Source organism: Triplophysa rosa, linkage group LG22, assembly GCF_024868665.1.
Source record: "Triplophysa rosa linkage group LG22, Trosa_1v2, whole genome shotgun sequence".
Taxonomy (NCBI): Eukaryota; Metazoa; Chordata; class Actinopteri; order Cypriniformes; family Nemacheilidae; genus Triplophysa; species Triplophysa rosa.
Window position 1 is genome coordinate 18,391,750 of NC_079911.1, and position 23,522 is coordinate 18,415,271.

General features: G+C 40.5%; 2 protein-coding genes across 4 annotated transcripts; one reads left to right on the plus strand and one right to left on the minus strand.

Moving 5' to 3' along the window:
- Window positions 1–1,256: 1,256 nt before the first annotated feature.
- Window positions 1,257–5,865, plus strand: ankrd34ba (ankyrin repeat domain 34Ba). Its single transcript, XM_057320966.1, has 2 exons — window positions 1,257–1,408; window positions 3,683–5,865. The coding sequence occupies exon 2, from the start codon at window positions 3,744–3,746 to the stop codon at window positions 5,370–5,372; it is 1,629 nt and encodes a 542-aa protein (XP_057176949.1). The 5' UTR covers window positions 1,257–1,408; window positions 3,683–3,743; the 3' UTR covers window positions 5,373–5,865.
- Window positions 5,866–6,071: 206 nt separating this feature from the next.
- On the minus strand, window positions 6,072–23,295 carry zfyve16 (zinc finger, FYVE domain containing 16). 3 transcript variants are annotated; one of them, XM_057320963.1, is made up of 18 exons: window positions 23,149–23,295; window positions 22,249–22,350; window positions 17,807–19,791; window positions 16,757–16,853; window positions 13,908–14,084; window positions 13,525–13,664; window positions 13,226–13,439; window positions 12,997–13,119; window positions 11,951–12,106; window positions 10,221–10,448; window positions 9,955–10,037; window positions 9,639–9,743; window positions 9,406–9,556; window positions 8,948–9,028; window positions 8,699–8,861; window positions 8,467–8,572; window positions 8,214–8,390; window positions 6,073–8,100 (listed from the first exon to the last, which is right to left on the minus strand). In XM_057320963.1, the coding sequence occupies exons 2-18, from the start codon at window positions 22,316–22,318 to the stop codon at window positions 7,942–7,944; spliced, it is 4,215 nt and encodes a 1,404-aa protein (XP_057176946.1). In that variant the 5' UTR covers window positions 22,319–22,350; window positions 23,149–23,295; the 3' UTR covers window positions 6,073–7,941. The 3 variants fall into 3 exon arrangements, with proteins under 3 accessions (XP_057176948.1, XP_057176946.1, XP_057176947.1); XM_057320964.1 differs by having other exon boundaries at window positions 6,074–8,100; window positions 13,917–14,084; XM_057320965.1 differs by lacking the exon at window positions 13,908–14,084 and having other exon boundaries at window positions 6,072–8,100.
- Window positions 23,296–23,522: the final 227 nt, after the last annotated feature.

A 23,522-nucleotide genomic window follows, 5' to 3' on the forward strand; every position in this document is an offset into this window, starting at 1 on the left:
AAAGAAGTGTTCAATACAGAACCTCCAGAGGTGAAGAAATAATTTATTCATACCATCTGTTCTGTATTGTCCAAATCATCCATCATCCAAAAAACACTTTTGTTTAGATTTGTCGTTTTGTAATGAAAGAAAAGAATATGATCTTAAAGCTGTAGTATTTTCAGCATTACTAATCGCGAGTAATTTTTCTGTCAAGTGACCTTTTAAATATTAGTGTGCACAGGTGAATTTCATGAAGTCTGTCAAGATAAAAAATAAAGAAATGAAATGTAAAAGGTAATAAATAATACATGGACTATACAGCAGGGGTTCTCAACCTTTTTGACTTCAAGGGCCCTCCCCCCATTGTATTCAGCAATATTCCAAAATAATATTCAAAAGCCCCCCTACGACTCACAAAAAAACTATTTTTACTACACACTTAAATATTTTAGAGCTCGACAATCACTGGAAAAAAACAATCTTTAGAAAAATTGCCAAATGGTAAGAAATATCTTGTTTTTTAGTTTTTAAAAATGTATTTCAACACTCATTTTTTCTCATTTTAAGATAATAGTCATCTCGAGGCCTCCTTGAAAGTCATCTGGGCCACGAGAACCACTGCTATACAGTATACTATATATTCTATATTATGTAGGCTACTAATGCTTTTAATGTCTCAAAATAAAATGTAAAATTATCATAAATTTTCTTAAAGCATGCATGTATAATGCATCATAAAAGTTTTTTAAAGTATTAATAATGCCTTGTAATGCACCTTATAATGTCTCATGAATAATTGTAACCACAGTTTATACATTCTAGCACTTATCAATTCATTGCTACACTTTGCATTTTTATTTTACAACACACATGATGAACAACTATAATGCAACTATAGGGGATTTAATAACCCTTAATAGTGCATTATACCTGTAGGCTTTAAGTAAAGTCATACCCAATCGTTTTTCAGTAATGTTTAACTGTACCACAATATTCACAGCATTGAGAATTACTAGTGAGAATTATAAAAACAAAAGTAAAACTTTTGGATACAATGAAAATTTTAGTGGGAATTGCTTCATTGTTATGGACTGCAGTGACCTGGACCATGTTTTCACAAGATTCACTTACAAACACCCTTGTGATAAAAAAGAAATGATTGAAGTTTTTTTAGGGTCCGCCCTAAAAGAGTCCATGTCTCTGTAAGTTCATAGCTTGTTTTGAGTCTTGATGCGTCTCTGCTTTGCTCTCTCTCTCCCACCCGGTCTGTTTCTCTGAGCGTGTGAATAATGCACCTCTCATTGTTGCTTAGATCTGCGCATCATCATGCCTGCAACACATTCACAGTCAAACACATTTACACTACAGTCAGGCAGACGGGCCATGCAAATCCACTGTAGCCTTCAACTGGACCTTGTTGACGAGGGTAAGAGTAAATCTTACTATTTTCTACTAATTTCTATTTCTCCTGTCTGTTTACTTTTTCTTTGCAGCAACACCGCAATTGATCATATTTGACATTAAACAATCAAACAAAAGTGCTTTTGGTAAATATATAGTGAGAGCAAGTTGAAATGGCATTAGGTTTTGCTTACTGTCTTGATAAATGTGCAGTGAAATGTTCCATTCCTTCTGTGTTTTAGTAGCCGTGCGAGCGCGCACATACCTTGATTAGAATAGAAACACTTTGCAACCTCTTCTACATCTCAAGTGTACGTTGAATAGCTTCATCATACATCATGCTTCCACATACATCATAGAGAACTATTTGAGATTTTGTGATTTAGTCCTTGCATATATTGATATGCTGATCATCAGGACTGGATTTCCAGTGGCCACTTCAGTTTTCATTTGCATGTACCGTGTCTCTGCACACATGGAGCGCTTTTACCTGCTCCCGGTAGAGTTGGGAGACGGTGCAGAACATCGCTGACAGGGTAGAAGTCACAGCCGTAATTTCCGCCATGGTAACAACGGGCAGCTGCTTATAACTTCTCATTCAAAGCCTTCATAATGGTACATTATAGTACATGCACAGAAAGCATGTCTGTGTTACACAGTACATAATACTCATATTTACTATTACATACAGTAAAAGCGTTCATTTTTTTGCACTGTCAAAATTATTTTTAATTTTGAGAAGATAATGTCAGGTTAGTTCAGGTGAATTTGATGATGATGTCAAAAAAGTGGCCTCAACTTTTGACATAAAAATTCTGACATAATTTATTAGTCCTAAATGTCATTTAAAACAATGTATATGACTCCTTCCCATTTCCACAGGAAATGTCAGTTTGACATCACTTGACTTAAATATAGACGGTTTCATCCGACGCACACGCCTGGCCCGAAGTTATCTTCCGGTCTGTGTTTGTTGATCGGTCTGGCTAGTTGCTAATAATATAACTATTTATATTTCATTTATATTCATATTTTATTGTATTAAATAACTAATTTGTTCAATTTTATTCTATATTTCTTTTATTAAATAAACAATTTGTTGAATGGGTCGTGTAACTTTGTTGGATTTAAGTTTAGCCAAGTAACATTTCTTCTACTGGTAACCCAAAATAATATTGGCTAACTAATGTAATTTACTTGTTATTTCTTTTGCTCGTTATCAGAAACAATCTATAGGGACTTTATTCTTTGCGAATGTGTATACCGGAAGTTAAGTTCTGCCCACAAAAACATGCATGCGCAGTAACGTTTGTTTATATTGCTGATTTGAAACCGTATATACGCAAAGATAAATACATTACATTTACATTTATGCATTTGGAGACGCGACTTACATTGCATTATCCTATACATATGTTTCTAAGTATGTGCAATCCGCTGGGATCGAACCCACGACCTTGGCGTTGTTAACGCCATGCTCTTACCACTGAGCTACAGGAAACAGTATATTTATTTATATATATTAAAAAATAAAAAACATTTGTGCAGCACTTTTGTGTCAGTACGTACATCTTAATTTTTCACAATTTAAAAAATGGTTTGGCAAAATTGATAAATGTAGAAAAAGCGAACCCCTTTACCACAGTAAACTGTAAAGCAACACAAGTTTTAAGACCAGATTATAAAACAGTGTCTCTAGTGCCCTTACATAAGCACCAGCGACTGTCTCCCCAGTTGACTTGACAGTAATTGAAATGCTTTATAAACCCAATCAGGGGCGTGATGTTCTGCAGGCAGCGCTTGGAGAAACTAACATCAAGGACAGCAAACACAATGAGCTTTAGAAAGATGTGGTTCCTAAAGAAAGCACGAGTGAGACCGAGCGCTGAGAAGGACACGCGCTGCCGAGAATGTTGCCTGGCAGTAATGGCAAACAATAAAGCCAAGGTCTCTGCCTCGGTTTATTGAATTTATGTTTTCAAAAAAAGTACTGAGAAGAGGAAAAGATGTAATTCTACAGAAAGACAGCTTGTTGCTAAGCAAACACAGATAAAGAAATGGGGACATTGGAAAAACGCACTTGGCTGTGGTACATTTTCCATCCCGTTATTAGTTGTCCACAAAGCTACTTACTGATAACGAGCATAATTCAAAGCAACCCAAGTCTGCTATTCTGTAGGTGTGTAATTTGGCATAACCAGAGCTATTCAAAAATGGACTGTCTTCCAACCATCAAGCTCATGATGATCACAAAAACAAGGTTTGTACCCAATAATTAATCTTGCTTTCTCATTCACAGGCTTAGCAATGGCATCAGCTACGATCCCTATCAAGTGCGATCCGCAGTAAAAGAGGCAAGAATGGAAGGCGCACAAGTGGCCAAAGTGGATGGCAACTCCTTGCTAAAGGCCGTCTACCAAAGCAGGTTGCGTCTCACACGTCTGCTTCTAGAAGGTGGAGCTTACATCAACGAGAGCAATGAACGCGGGGAAACGCCCCTGATGGTCGCCTGTCAGAGCAGACCCGCAGACCCCCAAAGTGTTTCGAAGGCTAAGATGGTTGGATATCTGCTTGAGAGCGGTGCTGACCCAAACATCCAGGACAAGAGCGGGAAGACGGCTCTTATGCACGCCTGTTTGGAACAAGCTGGAGCTGAAGTGGTGTCGCTCCTCTTGGGTAACGGGGCTGACCCTTGTCTTGAGGAACATACGGGTTCTTCGGCTCTGATTTATGCCATCAATGCCAGTGATGAAGAGACTCTTAAAATGTTGATGGATGCCTGTAAAGCCAGAGGAAAAGAAGTTATCATCATTACCCCTGACAAACTAGCATGCGGAAGGCAAACGGCAAAACAGTACCTTTCGATTCCTCCGACTGCAACAGGGGATGAATGGGACAAGATGCATTCCACCCTAGCTCCATGTGCTTCTCCTTCTGATATTTACCTCAGTACATCACCACAGGGGACCCTTTCCTCCAGCCCTACAGAGCATATGTTTTCCTTCCAGGACCTCCAAAGCATGGCAAGCTCCCAACAGACTTCTCCCTCCCACCAACCGTCCCTGGTGAACAGAAGAGTGGACAAGCTCCATCATCTTCAAAGACTACACTCCGAGCCCTGGCTGAAGATTCCACGGTCTTTCCTTGCCCAACAGCATGCCAAAGGTACGTCTCCAACTGAGGAACTCCCTGACATCACCCCAGAGGAGGAGATGACTTTCAGAATGAACAGAATGGCTTTCGGCAACTGTCCACTTTCACGTCATTGCAGTGTTGATCTAAAAGAATCCAACTATTTGAGTCAAACTAACAATGGCGAAGGTCTCAGACCTGCAGGAGGACTGTGCCGAAACATGTCCTTTGATAGCTTATCATCGCTGCACTCTCTGTCCCATCCCAATCTTCACTGCAAAAGAAATGCAGAAGCTTCACTAGCCGGAAAAAATCCAGACAAAGCTCTGCCGAATTTGCCAGTCTCCAGTCTCCGTAACATCATCCAGAGAAAGAAACTAGGAATGGACCACTACAGCTCGGATTCCCAGCTTGCCCTAACCCTTGCCAACTGCCCAGAAGATCGTAAAGGACACCTGGAAAAGAGAAAGCTTGTTAAGTCTCAGTCTCCAATGTTGGTAGGCTCCAGAGAATCTCTTGAAAGTGTCACAATGCCATGCCTGCACAAGAGGAACCCAATCGGCTATGAGCGGCGAGGCTCTGGGCCGCTTCTATTGGATCCCATCTCTCATCCTCGTGTCGGCTTCCTTCCTCCGTTGAACCAGCACGCTCCAATCCCAAACATTACTGGGACCAGCAACTCAAGTAGCATTGGCTCCAGCAACAAAGTGTCTGCGGGACCAAAGCTCTGTTTTCCCTCCACTCCGACAGGTTTTCCCAAGGATCCCAAGACCAGGAGGCTACTGATGAGGAGACACTCCATGCAAACTGAGCAGCTCAAAAGACTTGGTGAATTCAATGAAATTTTTGGTCACTGAATGCTATTGCAAACATTTCAACCACCTGTTTACACAAGTGCAAACTAACTGCTCATGCTTCAACAGCCAGCACCAAATCTCTTTCTCCACAGGACATAAAACATTTGAAGGATGTCTATATTGAAAATAAACAGTTAATCTGGTGGTTTACCTATTAACAAACTAATACATGATTTAGGTCACTGTAAAATAAATACAAATGCTTTTGTGTTGAGCTTGATGCTCACAATCTATCTAAAAACATACAATCATTACTACTCAAAATGTCATCTTCATGGGAACACCAACCAAAAGGAAAATAATATTTATTGAACAGTTTTGGTAATTATTAAAGGCTACATTTGTTACAGTGATGATCACAACCCTTTGGTTGTTTGGATGTCATTGGACCTCAATGGAGAGTCTAATAACGGCAGTCAAAAGAGAGAATGATGTCAAATTTACAGTGACTTCCATAGACGCTGTCTAAGAAACACCCTTGCACTACTTTTTTGTAATTTGACGCAAAGCTAATATAATACAAAGTATAGTGTTATAAATGTACATATATTTTTTAAAACTGAAAATATAAAAAACGTTTGATTTACGATGCTGATTTGCTGTCTTGTGAAAAAACTCATTTGAACGATTCAGTTTTCTAAACAACTCAACATGTAATGTCATAAATGAGCATGAGACAACGAATGTACATATTTATCAAAATTTTATTCTATATGAGATACATAGAAATGAATGTTTGAAGAACATCCTTAGGTCCCACACCAGATAATTCATCAAATAAATCTGGTTTCATGAATAAATAGATATACATTATGCACACTGGTACATCTTAACAGCTTTTCGTAGAGCATCAAAATACTTCAATAGTCATGATTTTAATTAATCAGTAACAGTGAGAAAATAACTTAACTCCCAAACTATTCCACTACAACCAAGGGAGCAGATGTGAGATGTCTACAAAATGATAAACTCATTTCACAGACATTAATCTCAATCTTTCTGTGACAATCATATGAGTTTTGAACGTTTGTATTCATTATATACGCGCATTTGGTTTGTGGCAGAACTGCAGAATCATTTAGTTTGTTAAAATGTCAATTTATCACTCAATGCTTACAAGTCAATGTATCAAATAAAATGATTTATCACTGTTTATATTGTATTTCATCCCAAAGGATACAAAAATAAAAATACGGAACAATCACTCGACCTGCCTTTCATTTCTCCAACCACAGTAAAAGTGCATTTTTTAAATCCAAGAATTGATTCGAGAATGTTGTCAGAAAGCAGTACTTAAAATGAACTTCAGAAACACCATCATTCAAACAGATATTTTTTGCAGCTTTCTTTTACAGCTGTAAATTCATTTAGGCTGATATTAAATGTGCAGGACCTCAGTCCGCTTAATCATAATAAGAGAAAAGGCTTTTATTGCATTTATAAAACTGCTACTTAAGATCAGGACCATCATCCAGCATCTTTCAATCAAAATCAGTCCAGAACTCACAGGATTTTTATAAAGCCTGTAGTGAAGCGTAGACGTTTGGCAGCCCCCATAAGTAACATGGTGCAAAACATGAAAGGTTCAGATATGACAGGCCACCCTCTGAACATTTCGGGCTGGTGGCACCCTCGAAACGTGTAGTGTTTATAGACGGATCTGTTTTTCACTTTTTCTTTAATCAATGCAGTAGTGTGGAAAAAGCACATAAATGTTCAAGCAAATCTTTATATAGATACTTGATGTGTTTATCCTTCTTTCTCTATTTCTCTTCGTTTTTCTTAATGCCGTTTAAAAGGAAACAACTAACAATATTGTGATCGTCACACTGAGCTATAAGCTCAATTCTGCTGTCAACAGGTTTGGGCTAGAATTGCAGACTATCAAAAATATCACCTTTAGTAAACACATGGATCCAAAAATAGAATTTAAGCGTAATCGAATGAACAGATGATTTCATCTATACGATTTAAACTGCTTCTTATCCTCAACGTATTTTACAAGGTAAGAGAAATTACAAAGCATCCGTTTCTGTACTTAGAAAGTACAAGAATCAGTACACAGGGTCTTGATATGAACCCGTCAACCGGCTTGAAGCCACTTCATATGGTAACACTGGCTTATGAAAGATGGCAAAAACGCACCGCAGATTCACAATTCGTGCTCAGGAAACACAGACTTATAAACGCAGCGCATCACATGCTTCATGTTTGCCGTGTGCGTGATCAAATAACGGTTATAATTCTTGGTATATCTGACATCAGTCATACAAAAACAATTCAGCTATTCAGAACAGCGTTCAACTGACAGACGCTGTCAACCGATGACTGCCGGTGTTCACCAAATCCTCACGACTTTCGTTTGTTTGATCTTAATATACCAGAATCTCGAATATGGTTCCACTTCTCCGAAGTGCTTTTTCAAGTCCTTTAAAATCCATCAAACCCTCTATACCTTCTCAAACATCAGATCTCTCCACACCTGAAGTTCACTGGTTTCCATTGTAAAGGTCCCACTGGCTGATTATAGATGCAAGTTATAAGCCACCAGCTTTCAAATGAAGACATTTCAGATTTTCAGAGTGATGTAGAAGAAGAACTCCATGTCCATGGCCTGATGGGGGACACTGGAGCTTCCTCCGTGGATAACAGGAATCAGGGCCCCGTCTAAGTCATTCATATACTTTTGAGGGAGCAGACGTCCCCCAGACCCCGCCTGGTACTCAACCTACAAAAATACAACGTCAAATGATATATCATTTGAATTACAGTAACTGACTAAAAGTAGCGCCGTTAACAAACCCGACTGAATATGTTTAAATGATCCAAAAATCATTGTACCATGTCCGAGTCGGTGGAGACTCTGAGGGCGAGATTGTTGATTCCATTGGTCATGAGCACAGACAGGTGCGGACAGAGAGCAGCGCAACTGGCCGTGGCGATCTCTCTCTGGAACTGAGCAGATGACGTGAGGACGGCAGGCAGCGAGACGTCTGGGGACTTCAGCAGATAGAAGACCTGATGGAGGATACGAGACATGAAGACCGAAGGACGACGTGTGAAGTCAAATGACACGAGCCGAACGCGAACTCACCTCAGTGCACTTGATGCTCCGACCGTCGAGCTCAAACTCTGAGTCCTGTCGAACCCTGATGCTGGACACGCCCTCCAGAGATCTGCCATCGACTGGGCTGGTGACTCTGCAAATGCGTGTTAACACATCAAATAAGTGTTTAAAGCCCAATACTTTCTTTTAAGCTTAACGCTAACAAAGCCAAGTTCATGTTCATGTACAAATGTTCATGTAAAAGTTCAATCTCTAGTACCCAGTGCTGGGGGGTGAAGTCCAGTCAACCCATCGCACGGTCACGTTTTCCCGTGTCTCCTCCGTATCTGCTTTTCCACAAGGTATCTGAAAGTCGGTCTGGTCCCTGAGGGCCTGTCGCAAACCCTCCATGGTCTCTGGAGGAATCTGCACCATTAACCCATCTGAACATAAAAACACGACATGGAGCATCACAGAGGACTAGTCAGCAGAAACGGTGCACGTTTATGTACTGTATGAAAGCGTTTACCCTCCACAATGCTGGATTTGGCAATGAATCCAGATGAGGCTTTCAGAGCCCCGTTGAAGACCACGAAACTAGCTCCAGTCACTGTGAAGATAAGATGGTGAGCAGTAAGAAATACGGTAAACAGATTCCACATTTAACACACACAAAGTATAAGGCCATTTCCACACTTAAGCTTCCGATTCAAATCCTTTGACACCTACAGAGTCTGGAATAGAGTTTATGCATTTGGCAGATACTTTATCAAAGAGACATATACTGCAATCAAACTTTTCTCCATTTTTTTTATCAATATGTGTGTGTTCCCTGGGAGTCGAACCCACAACATTTGCATTGCTTACACCAATTGAGCTACAGCCTATAGGCCCAAACAACCGAGCGTGAAAATATCGAAGCATTATTGAAGACAAAATGCGTTTGCGACTAGATGTTCAGCTTTGGATGTGCAGCAGTTCACAAACCTCTCCTGGTCTTTCCTGGGATGCTGTTAGCTTGCGTCTGGTAGCTTCCGTCCTCGTTCTGCAGGCAGACCAGGTGAGAATCCGCCACAGTGCTGAAACATGCGCCGAAGCTGATCACATGCTCATTGGAGGAGTTCACGACCTTCAGCATCTACAACAGTCAGAAAACACAACGTTAATGACGTCAAAGCGACCGGAGCATGAATCCTGCACGATTCAGATCCAAGTCTGACCTCGTTAAACCGGGATTTGGGGATTTCGATATAACTGTTGCCCATCTCCATATGCACCTGCAGGCTGTCCACCACGGGTAGACTGTACTGGTAATTCCTCAGGTCCTGTGAAAACCAGCCAAACATAGGAATGAAAGTGTTTAGAAAAGATTTTCAGTTGCAAAGACAAGTAGTAATATTATTGCGGAAAAGATGTTTTGCATTATTTTTGAGCTTTACACATAACCTGAATGTTTCATATAATGTTTATAAGACCAAACTATAAAAATCTAAAACAGTCAGGAAGTTTTGGTGAGTATTAAACGGGAACACGTACTGCGAGCAGATTCATGATGGTGTGCCCCGTCTCTTTAAATACTGACTCACGGAAACGCACACTCACCAGCGGGCAGGGATACACTGCAGAGAACAAACAACAGATCACACGATCGGAGGGGGTGGAGCTTCTATCACACACTTGATTCTAAGCAACACTGTGAGCTCATTTATATGAATCAAAAGGAAAATACATATAGAGTAACTACATCTTTTCCTCATCATCCTCACAATGAAAGTTTTTAAATATGTTGCAGAGGGACGTACCGCTGTACTGTGCCCCCAGAGTGAGCAGCAGTCGGAGGGGGAAAACTTTAGCCCAGGGCACCTCCAGCTTCTGAATCAAAAGCCCGAAGAGGTAAGAGACCTGCGGGGGCAGATCCAGACCATCCGAGGGCTGAAAGGTGTGAGAGAAGAACAGCACACCAGCGTGATCTTTACTGCCCAGAAAGCTGTCTGTGAACGTCATGTTACTGAGATGCTCGACGAATTTCCCTGTAGAGGAGAAACAAAAAACCAATCAGTGTTGCCAGATTGGGCGGACAATTTCCAGCCCAAAGGCTCACTAAAACCTGCCCATTCCAACAAAAACCAACCCAAATTTGAACTGCCAAAATAATGTGATAGAAATTTATTGCAATGTCAATCAACGATGATAATGACCATTTTTCTCCTTAAAACGAAGTATGACAAGATGACAAAATATGATAAAAACCAGGAACACAGATCAAACATAGCAAATGCATTAATTAAAGAGAGTTAGAAAATATTACTAATATGTCCAGAAACCACTTCAAAGCGACAATCAAGAAATTAACCCATGACTTTAACCCTCAAAAAAACATATGCATCACTCTGCAAATTTTTGCGCAAAAACTGCCCACTATAATTAATCAGAAAGCAACATAAGTAGGCATTTTACACTCGTTCATGAACTTCATGCACACACCACGGCAGCCAAAAATGTGCAATTCATTGATACATACTAATACGACAGGACAAAAAGGAACAGCAGCAACAATAATGTGCTTACCTTTGAGAGTTGCCTTAACATCTGACAGAACTACAGTACGTCTTTCGTGAAATATACTGTATATTGCAGAACATAATGCAAAATTTAGCAAGTCCAGCAGCTGTCAAGGACGAGTATGCCAGAGTAAGTTACAGGCTGTACAGTTTAGAGGTGTGCTGATGATGAACAGAAGTGGTATAATCCCAAATTCAGTTTGATTTTTATTAAATCATTCAACAGTGCACTGAATTCAGTTATATTACAATGTCTTTGAGTCGTCTGTCACCACGTGTGAGATTTGAGTTAATCTCCCTACCGTGCGACATATATTTGGGGCACTTTGGCATTGTGATCGCTTCAATACAAAATCTGGTCCTTTTTCGCACCAAAACCCGTCACTCACGAGTCAAGAGTCATCACATCTCAACGGTAGATTGATTGAAAGGTCTCCCTATTCCATACCCAGACCTGATTGGTTAAACTGAACCAATAAGGGTTGTGTTAAGAAATAATGTGTATATGACTGTACTACACATTACTTTCGAACATTTTGGCAAAGAATAGGCAAGCTGCCAATGCATTTTTTTCTCCGGTCTAACCCGTTCAAAAGAAGCCCAACTGGGCGGGAACCCACCCGCCCAATCTGGCAACACTGAAGCCAATATGAGCACTTTATAATCCTCATTCACACGTGAAATGTTTTGTGTTCTAGGTGAACAGGTTACCATAAAATCACTCCACAAATGAAACCTCACAACAAAGGTTATATTGTGGACAAATTAGATTTTTTTTTAAGAAAAGAGGGATGCACTATCCAGACATATTATAATGTTCACAACTCCAAAACGAGCACAATGTTGCTCATTAGAATCAAATCAAAACAAAGGTCATGTTATGAAGTCTTACAAGAACAGTAGCAAAAAGATCAGATTGGGTGAAATCTTAAAATCTGATTCATAACAGTTTTGCGTCACATTGTACATACCATTCTGTGCATCCTGGTATATGCTAACATAAAGGTTGAATACATCTCTAGGCAAACTGTTCTCCTCTGGGAGACACTCGATTATAAACACCAGCTCCTTCTGTCCAACTCCCTGAAGACCATTAGAGCTCATACACCAGCATCTCTTCTCACAATCTACGAGGGAAACAGAGCAAGGCATGAACAGGTTGCATATGCTCACATATCTTAAAGGAAAAGTTCACCTCCAAATCAAAATTGTGTTATTTTGTACTCACCCACATGACGTTCAAACATGTTTTAAGACCTCCCGGTGTCTTCGGAACACAAATAAAGACATTTTAGGGACATCCGAGAGATTTCAAGGCCTCCTCATAGAAATCATGGTTATAGTTGTTGTCAGATCCAGAAAAGTACTAAAGACATCCTTAAATTGGTCCATCCGCTCATAGTGGCTCAATTTTTTTGAAGCGACGAGAATATTTTATGTGCGAAAAACAAACCAAAATAACGAGCTTAATTTAATTTAAGGATGTCTTTAGTACTTATCTGGATCTGACAACAACTATAACCATGATGTCTATGAGGAGGCCTTGAAATCTCTCGGATGTCCCTAAAATGTCTTTATTTGTGTTCCGAAGACGCCGGGAGGTCTTAAAACATGTTGAACGTCATGTGGGGGGAGTAAAAAATAACACAATTTTGATGTGAACATTTCCTTTAAAGTGATAGCTCACCCAAAAATGAAAATTCAGTCATCATTTACTCACCCTCTTGTCAGTTCAAACCTTTATGACTTTCTGCAGAACACAAAAGAAGATATTTTGAAGAAAGTTGGTCACCGAACAGCATTGGCCCCCATTCACTTCTATTATATGGACACAAAACCAATGCAAGTGAATGGGGTCCACACAACATTCTTCAAAATATCTTCTTTTGTGTTCTGCCGAAGAAAGAAAGTCATAAAGGTTTGAAATGACAAGAGGGGGAGTAAATGATGACAGAACTTTTATTTTTGGGTGAACTTTCACTTTAAAGTAGTGAAAAAATATGATCTTAAAACTTACATGTTACAAGCTTGACATTCACAACTAAATTGGTGTTGAGCACAAAGGTAAGAGGCAGAGGTCCTCCCTCTTCCAACAGCAGCAATATCTGGCAAACAGCAGGTCGTTCCTCGACTAATAAATCTGTGAGGAAATAAAAAAACACAATATATTCACTATTGACTGACAAACTGTAGCCATAAACATGTCATCTATTCTCATGTCGATATTCCTAATTCAAAGTACTTACCTCCTCCTTCCTCCTCTCCTGTAGTAATGAGCAGCGGAGGTAAGCCATCGTCATCCTCGGGCACCAGACTGACATCTTTCTGAACACAGCTGCTCAATCCACAGAGCAAAGAGTAGTCCCACGGGCCCCTGACGGGCGGACGGCTCACCTCAGCAGCGCTGTCCGATCTTCCCTCAGAACTCTCCCCACATTCATCAGGAATGTTACCATCACACTGAAAGACAGCAGATGAATACATCACCATCAAGCGGCGTTATCAGACATGCAGAGCATTGGTAAAGAGGATTTAGCCGTCTCACTCCGGGCGGTTCTGGAGTCACGGGACTGGATTCCTGCGAGGATCTTCGGGTCTGGACCGAGAGCTTCGTTGTGTCTGCTACCTCGCCGTTTGGAAGAATACCGTCAGCAAACCACACGTGCTTCTGCTCACGCGGAAAACCTGCAGAAACGATCGACGAAACATCATGAGGACCGTTTTCACCACATACCAAATGACATGGGCCGCATTCATTTGTCGTAAGTCTTCATCAGTACGTACTAATTTGTAACGCACTAACCCTTATAATGTACACTACATAATATGGATGATCCATAAATTGCGACGCTTTTTATTGACTCAGGAGGTGATTACAGTTAAGAGTAGAAGTCACTGTCTGTCCTAAACTGGCAGTGCGGTGCGTACCGTCATTACCGGGGTGTTTGAGGACAGACACGGGAACCATGACGGTGGGAGGGGGTGAGTTGAGGGTGCCGGCGGCTCGGGCCTGCTGCATGGGCGGTATGGTGGAGCAGTACTCTGATGGGATGTTGGGGTTGGGACTGGGCCCAGTCGGGCTCATCATTCGCTCATGGGCTTGAGCTGCACACAGACACAATCAGCAGAAGTTCTGTCAGTGATGAGGTTCAGTGTGAAATGAAGAATATGAGACAGAGGGAACTGTGGGTAAATGCTTTTGACATGGGACAAAAGCGCACGGTACAGCATTAGCTGTTACGCTAACGGTTTCAACAACTTCAAAATGATATGAACTGAAAATCCGCCCCTTTTACTTTCTTTATAAATGTTCCTGGTGTGATTGTGCATGATTCCTCAGGGTACATTATTGTAAAGAGAAACATTTTGTTTTAATAATCTTTCCCCAGGATGTATTAACTTTCTACACCTCTGAAATGATGTTTTGTGCCGTATGAAAACAAGTAATATTTATGGATGACATTAGTCTAACTTGTAATATCTGGATGGATAAAAAGGCCCTAAATATTGTAAGTGTTACGAACGCGGTTTTAAATTGTTATCAAATATCCTATGACATGACTGGATGATTTTCAATCCTCTGTAAACAAATTTCATGTTGAAACAGAAGCACATTAAAAGGCTGGTGCTTCTTTTAGATATTCATATTTAGTATTAAATATCTATTATTCTTTTTGTTTACAACTTTAAATCAAAGATTTGCATATGCACCCAAATATCTGCATATTCCACTGATCAGAAAATCTCATTAACAGGGTCTTAAAAGTAAAACATATAAACAGGTTTTAAAAAAGCTAAAAATAAATGAATGTTATAATCTTTATTTTATACTGGCAACATAAACCTTTAAGTTATTTATCATGTTGTTGACCTGTAACCAGGAACCAGATTATGATTCAACGTCCAAAAACCATTCAGCAGTAACGTAAAAAAAAAAAAATCAAATGTTTAAAACAACAACCCAGTCATTTAATGTTATTAAACTGAAGGTCATTCAACCACCAAACTGAAGAAACAAGACGTTCGGGATAAACAACACCAGTGCAGTGTGTCTGTGTCTGGCTTGCTATGCATTGTGTTGATTAAGGTTCATAGATGCTCATCGACCGGATTACACTGGATCTGCCTGTGACACCCACAAACATGTCAGGTATATGCACAAAAACCTGAATATGCTGGCTCACTGTGAAACAGCTACGACAAACAAAACCCCTGGGATAGATGGCAACCCAGAAGCCAAGTAAAGCCAAGACACAACACCCTTCACCATGTGAAAATACTGCTCTGACACAACTCAACGTGTTAGAAGTAGTACTAAAAACTTGCATAAAGCGACAGAACGCATAAAATAACATTTTCAATCACAGGAGAGCTTCTAAACAACAAAACAGTTCTGTGTTCGGCTTACCTCATCCCAATCCCAATTCAACTCCAACCCAAATCGTCTATCAGATTGATGACGGGTTACATGTTAGTCTCCCAGGAGCGTGTCAGTGCGGAGGAGAAAATGGTCCCCATGCCACCGAGCGAGAGAGAGAGTGTATTCTTCAGCATCTCGCATTCCGGACGGGGAGCGGCCCACTTCCTCCGATGCACGCTGAGTTCTCGTCTGTCCCGAGCTGTGTTCCAGCGAGATGCTCATGCGAGATCTGCCTGTCAAACGCGGCGTGATAAATGAGGTCGTGTTAAATGGCTGCCCTGGGCTGAGGGAGGTGACGGCAGCTCTGTCCTCTAAAGCCTGAAGATGAAATGTGTGTGGGTCTATTCCTCAAACAGGGAGTGAGTGAGAGAGTGTCACGAATACTGCACCAGGTGGGTCCTGTGCCCCACACACACACAACACACACACACACACACTCAAGGACATGCACCAGTGCCCTGGCTCCACCCAGCCCTGCACCAAACCCTGCGAGAGCTGGCTGCCGACTCACAGGACTGACGCTCGGTGATGAATGTCCTTTTTAATGTGCAAATGGACCGCACGCTCGGCCACACAGCACAGGCCAAACTCTTTTTATAGACCATCCAGGACAAACTCAAAGCCTTGATCTCTTCCATTAAATCAACCCTTGAATAATAAAAGGTGTTTCATCTAAAAAAGTTGGTCATAAACAAGAGGAAGAAGCAATCGCGTTGAATACAAGCGTATGTCACCTTTTGTTTACTTGAAACTGTTTAAAGTAATCATATAAACATTAAAAAAAGCTCAAGCATTAGAGGGATATGTCACCCAAAAATAATTTATTCACCCTCATGTCATTCTAAACCTGTGTGTGACTCTTTCGTCTGGGGAAAACAAAAGAAGCTATTTTGAGAAATGTCTTGTTTTGGGTCAATGAAGGCTAATGTTGTTTGATTACCAACATTCCTAAAAACATCATCTTTTGTGTTCTGCATAAGGAAGAAAGTCATATAGGAAATGACACGAGAAATGAGTTCAGCAGATGTTGCTGTGTCAGGATGCTAAAACAAACAGAGCAATGTTTTGAAAGCACCAGAGATTTAAAGTGAGTCCACACTTTTTGGGAGGATCAACCTACATTCCTTAAAGCTGACTCGGCATGCTTAGCTGGGTTAAGTACTTCAACATCCAAAACATTCCACATTCCACCTTGAAGTATGTACAACAGGACGCCACTTGCACTGGGTTGCCTTTGTACAGTATCCTACACTCACAGTCTTAGCAATTTTGCAAAACATCTTTCAAATGATTCCAACACCCCATTTTTATACAGATACACAGAGAATCATCATTGCATTATTAACGTCTCACTCACCTTTCTGTATGGTAACGTGGCAGACGACGCAGACCCTGGCCTCTTTCTCCAGATATTTCAGTCTGCTTTTACGGTTGCAGCAGCCTGCGCAGTACACCTGCAAAGCAGACGGCATTATTCACCCGAAACAGTTCATCTGTGAAGCCAGAGGAAACACCAGTGTCCTTTTGCCCATTTCGTTTATGGGCCCAGTATGTCTTGAGAACAGCATTTCATTGCAGCTATTCAAGAGGGAAACTATATAGGCACTAAAAATACACCCTGCTGAGGCAGCAAAAAGCATCTCTATTTTTAGCAGCTCCAGAGCAGAATAAAACATTGACGTCATGAAAACAACAAGAGACCTCGCACCAATACGTACAATTAATACTTTTGCTGTCTCAGGGTAACGGCTATGGCTTTAAGGCTTTCCTGGTGTTATAATAAATAAAATAAATAAACACAACAGCAGGATTGTGTCACAGACCTTTGCTATGAAATCAAGGCAGCTGACTGCATGTTAATTCATTGATTCACACTGCGGTTATTTTCCATTCACCTTCAAAACTGAGCACAGGGCAAACTACTACAGTCACAGGACTGAAGCGACACGTTGCAAAACTGCTCATTTACTTTTCACACGAGAATCTGGTTGCTTTTAATTTCATTCAACTATCATATTCATCACATTAACATCATAACAGCTTAAAGGGACAGTTCACCTAATTTTTTTGTCATTATTTACTCATCCTCATGTCATTCCAAACCTGTATGACTTTCTTTGTTCTGCAGAACACAAATAAAACTATTTTGTAGAATGTTGGTAACCAAACAACACTGGTCCCCTTTGCCTTCCATTGTATGAACACAAAAACACTGAGACATTTCTCAAAATATCTTCTACTGTGTTCCACTGAAGAAAGAGTCATATACAGGTTTTGAACAAAATAAGGGTGAGTAAATGATGACAGATTTTTGTCATGGGTGAACCATTCCTTTCCCATTATGTAATAACCAGTGTGCAGATAGACAGTATATAGCCCTTATTGATAATAATAATTCAACACTCACCTTTCCGCATGCCCGGCAATGATGTCTCCTCTTGGTAAATGTGAACTTTTGCTCGCAATTCATGCAGTTGGGAGCTTCCGAATCAGGGACCCAAGGTGGCTGCTTTGAACCAAGACCCTCATCTTTATTCCCATGCTGATCCAGAGATGCCTCCCCGTCCTCCAGTGGTTCTCCGGGGTAAGGTGGAGGCTCTGAGAGCTCATCGCGACCATAACAGGCCTCGTATTGCTGATAAGATGGCGGTTCACAGTTACTTACATTCTGGTTTGGAGTTTGTGAAACATGCGTTCTATCATCTCCACCGGGGTCGGCCATATTGGCTTCACCTTGTGTGGTGTTGTGTCTTTCTGACGGGGGGCGCACGGTTTGGTTGGACTGCTTTGGTCTTGCCCCTCCATAATTTGGCAAACAAGCGGACTGAATCTCAACAGGGCTGGTTAGGGTTTCTTGGGTAACTGTTGGTGTGGCGTCTGCTCTCAATGGGCTACTGTCCTGAGAAGACGAAGAAATATTTGAACCTTCACTTTCTTCCAAATATTGAAGCGAGCCATCACTCTCAGGAGACGCAAAGGAATGTACTTTGCAGCTTTGAAGTTCCGCATCTAAATAGGCGTCTCCATCCATATTTCCATTAAATTCCGAAAAACCATCATCGACAAGATTTTCTGTGGCTGAGCCAGAGTTCATTTTCGCACCCTGTCCCATCAAAAAGGCATCTAGCTCCTCATCTGTAACCATCATTACGGTCTGGTCGCTTTCGGGAAGGTAATCGTTCCCAATTCCAAACTCATAGGAATAATTTGGGCTCTCCCCATAAAGAGGAGAATCTCTACAGGCGAGTTTGTTCGCCGGAGATACGGTGCGTTTAAAGTTTCTTTCAGGGTAATGACCAGAGATGGCAGATGCTCCTTCTGGGTTAGACATGATCTGGACTAGCTCAGGTTCATCTTCAGGTGAGGAATCAGGCCTACAGGAGAACATATTCACAGGCTCTTGCAATGGAAGAGTCAACTCCTCAGCTTCCTGAACGGCTGTTTTTTGCTCCGGGTCGGCGTCATCTTTGGTTGCAAACACTGTTGGCTCCTGAGGGTCTAAAGTGGACACAAGAGTTCCACACATTGACACAGCCATTGGCAAGCATGACAAACTAGACTCCTTCTCAGAGAAGGGACTATTGGAGGAACGCTCTGGATTTTTGATGCTGTCATGTTCAGCAGGTCGAGCATCAGATGAGTCAGGCTGAAATGACACAGTCTGCTTATCGCAGGCTGCGAAAATCTGCTGATCTGTAGAATCTGAATTAGTAAAAACTTCCTCATACTTCGAATTGCATGGAGTGCTGGTCTGGTCATTAGAGTTTGATTCTTCAGGAATGGTTCTTTGGATGTCTGACTGTATACTCTCTAAAGTCTTTGTGTTACTTAAATCAGAATTCTTGTCTGGAGCTGCTGGCAATATGACATCCAGCAAGTTAAGGGAGTTACACGCTGTTTCATGTGTATCATGTTTTTGTAATTCACCTTGGCTGGGCTTTGAAAAGTCTTCTGGACAAGATACAACTGGACTGTCAAAGTCCACTAGCAGCACTTCATTATTTTGCGTCTCGGTAACGTCCTGTTCTATAAAGTCTTCATGACTATCAGCCTGATGGAGGTTAGCAGACCCTGTATCATTCACAAGATCACACACAGGCTTCAACGACCTATCCGGACAGGGAGGCGCAGAACTTGTGATGCCTCTACTGTCAACGGAGGAGAGGAGGTCCACACCTGTGAGAGGTCGCTCATTTAAATATGAATCTTTTTGGTTTAGGGATATACTCGGTGATGTAAGTCCATAGTGCAGGGTATTGAGATCTGGGACTGTTTGTGAGACGGTGTGTTGCTCTGGTATGAAGCTTTGAAGGCCCAAATGGTGACCAGTGAGGAGCTTGGAGTCTGGACAGGATGGGCTTGCAAATGTGCCAGACTTGTTTTCAAGCTCATCTGAAAATAAAAATAAAAACATTAAGCTCATATACAACTAAGCAGACAACATTACACGCAAATTAGCTATCAATATCTCAGTCATGATATAAAAATTACAAGGTACGTACATACAAGACATCATATAGGCTGTGTGTCCGACTCCAACAAAGTTTTTTTTGTCCCGAGTCCACGCTATTTCGTCAATTGATTGCAAAGAAAGCATCACGGTTTTAAAAACACCACACGTATTTATTCCAAGCCGAGCTAAAAATTGTACAGCTATGGGTAAAACTATGTGCTTGTCAATGTTATTACTTTTTTACCATCTGCAAAATCAGACACTAGTAACACATTACTTCGGTGGATATTCTGTATCATAGCAACCAAACCTTTTTAGCTGAAAAAAAAAACACTGTCAAACACTAGGGCTGCAACTAACGATTATTTTGATAATCGATTAGTTGGACGATTCTTTTTTCGGTTAATCGGATATAAATGTAATTACATCTTTTGCTTATAAGTAAATCAGATATGGGAAAAGTATACACAACTGAACTCATTAGCCTTCTCCCAAAATGTTGTGAATGTCTCCATAATTAACACACCTGGTGAGTTGATTCATGTGTGTCATATTAGAAGCAACTGACAATAGTCTCTCCCAAACGTGGGAGCGAGGGGAGGGTCGGCCAAGGAAATCATTTTTTGTGCCATGAAAAGTGAGATATTTGCCATTCAAATGTAGTGAAGTACAGTAAAAAGTCAACAAAAATGTAATACTTAAGTACAAATACTCAAAAAGTGTACTTAAGTACAGTTCTCAATAGGGATGTAACGATTCACCGTGAGCCGGTTGAAAATCGGTTATAATGAGCTACGATTCAAATCGGTTGAGGCTTGAACTGAATCGCAATACATTTTTTGAACAGCAGGGGCCGCTATTTTCACTGCAAACCTAAACGTGGATGCTGATATTTCTTAAATGCAAAAAATCCAAGAAAAGCACAGACAGTATTAGTTTGTTTATATTAAAGAGAATTTTTCTATTATTAATTTGTTATAAAATTGCAGTTTAGTTTTGTTATTTGAAATAAAACATTATTTTATCATACAAAGAAACGTGAAGCATTTAAGAAATAATGCAAGGGAAGTTGTTCATTTCTAATTTGTTTCAACTCATTTATTCAAAATAAATCGTGAGTAAATCGTGAATAAACCGCATCGTGAGATCAGAATCGTGAATCGCATCGCATCGTGAGCTGAGTGAATCGTTACATCCCTAGTTCTCAAGTAAATGTACTTCGTTACCCACCTCTGAACTAAATAAACCACCAAATCAGGGTATTTAGCCTAATATGTACTTTGCAAAGTGCAAACGCCACAAATTGGGTTTTACTAATATAATCTTTAATTTTGTCATTTAAACACCTCTCCCTTTTAAACTTTAAAACTGCGCAGCTTGAAGAGATGCATGCAAAACACGTCTGACTTTAAAACTGCGCACCTTGCGCTGCATGGAGAGACGCATGCACCGAGAGACACGTCTGACTTTAAAACTGCGTACCTCGCGCAGCACGGAGAGACACGTGTGACTTTAAAACCACGAAGAGACACGTCTGACTTTAAAACTGCGCACCTCGCGCTGCACTGAGAGACACGTGTGACTTTAAAACCACGAAGAGACACGTCTGACTTTAAAACTGCGCACCTCGCGCTGCACTGAGAGACACCTGTGACTTTAAAACTGTGCACCTCGCGCAGCACGGAGAGACACGTGTGACTTTAAAACTGTGCACCTCGCGCAGCACGGAGAGACACGTGTGACTTTAAAACTGCGCATCTTGTTGACAACGAATTTCATTATCGATTATTATCGATTAGTTGTTGCAGCCCTATCAAACACCCACAATCAGTTTTTCCAGAAGAGCACCTGTTGTTTTTTGTTGTATAAAAACGCTTCGGTGGACACACAGCCATAGTAAGGCAGAAATAATAATAGAGGGTATGCATTGACGTCACCTTCCCACGTGAACACGCCGGGACACGCTCCCTGAGTGGTAAAACTAAGGCAAAATGGCTGCATTCAATAGGAGGAACAAAAACCGGGACTAAAACACGCAATTATTTGCTGAAACTACAAGCAGCTGGACTCGATGGTGATCCTTACGACTACCTTATGACTTACAAAGGAAGCAGGTGTTATTAGACACTCAAATGTTGCGCGGAATTGCGTTTCCTGATATTGTAACCATTCATTTTGCCCAGTGTTTTACCACTCAAGCAGGCGCGTTCCGGCGTGTTCACGTGGGAAAGTGACAACACGTGCATACCCTCTATATAATCATATAAATGCAATGTATAAAAATCATTAAAAAATACAGCACGGCACATACATACTATTTTTTATAGCAACTGACATGTAAAGGTATTGCTGTGGCTTGATTTCCGTTTACTCAATAACAGCAAAAGAACACCTACCTGCATTGAGTTCAAAGTCATCCAAAAGCTTGTCCAGGTCACACACAGCAGCTTTAAAATAGCTGTCCATTCTAGGGAGGGTATGGTCTACCTCACGTACTCCTGCAACAAAAAATGGGGCAACTTGGACAAAACCATTTCAAACAATCAAGATAAGAATACTGTATGTAGAATTTGTCATAAGTACATGTACAAGAAACTAACACTGGACAGACATTTTGAGACACAACAGGCACCTATTTTTAAGCACCTTTCATATGTTGAAATAACAGCAGATTGTTTATTTATTTCCACAACATAATGGACTGCTAAAATCGTTTCTTCATTACGAGTTTTATTTTTTCATAAGTACACAGGTCTGTAAAATACAGACAAGGCAATACTCTCTTGAGTATAATAGCACATCAATTATAAATACAGAAACAATAATTAGAAAAACAAAAACATTTCACATGGTAAGAAACTACTGTACATCATAAATTGGTCTGCCTGTCTAAAATGAATCTAACGTTAGGCATGAATGCAATATCATATCAATCTTTGTTTCGAAAGAAAATAATTTATTTAAATAATAATGCTTAAAATATTTATTATCGGTTCTTATTAAACAGAACTTTAAAGGTCCATGATACTCATATGAATGTCCTCCTTTTGCCTTCCCAATGATAATCCCCCAAAACTAAGAAAACATTTTAGCTCACAGTATTAATACTTTCTAAACGCCACATCAACAATAGTAAAAATAAGAAATAAACAATGACTTTATATTTTCACAAAGTTGAACGAGCTATTCAGCTATCATCAGCAATCTGCTAGTTAGCTTAGCCTGCTAGGCGTTAACATCTGACCACACACAAACACAAATAAACCGCAGATTCATTTGAATATTTCATGCGTTACCTCAATAAGCGTCATAGTTCAGTCGTCGTCTTCTGTCGACTGGATTCGGGTGAAATACTACAGTATTTCGCTGTTAGCAACACGCTAATGCTTTCTTTCACCTCAGTAAATTCCACAGTTGTCTGCGCGAACTCAACCCGGCGCGAGACGCACTACGTCCTTAAAGGAGCCGCAGCATTTTTGTAATAACTTTATTAAGCATCAGAATATAATCTCAAATTGTCCCACAACATTGAAGTTAAGACAATGCGAAACAGGTAATGTCTCTGATGTGTTGATCAAAAATAACAAATAAAAAACAAATACTTTAAATAATAAGAAGCGTATGAAAAGCCTATATTAACAACAAATTATAAACGGAAATAGGAAACAAG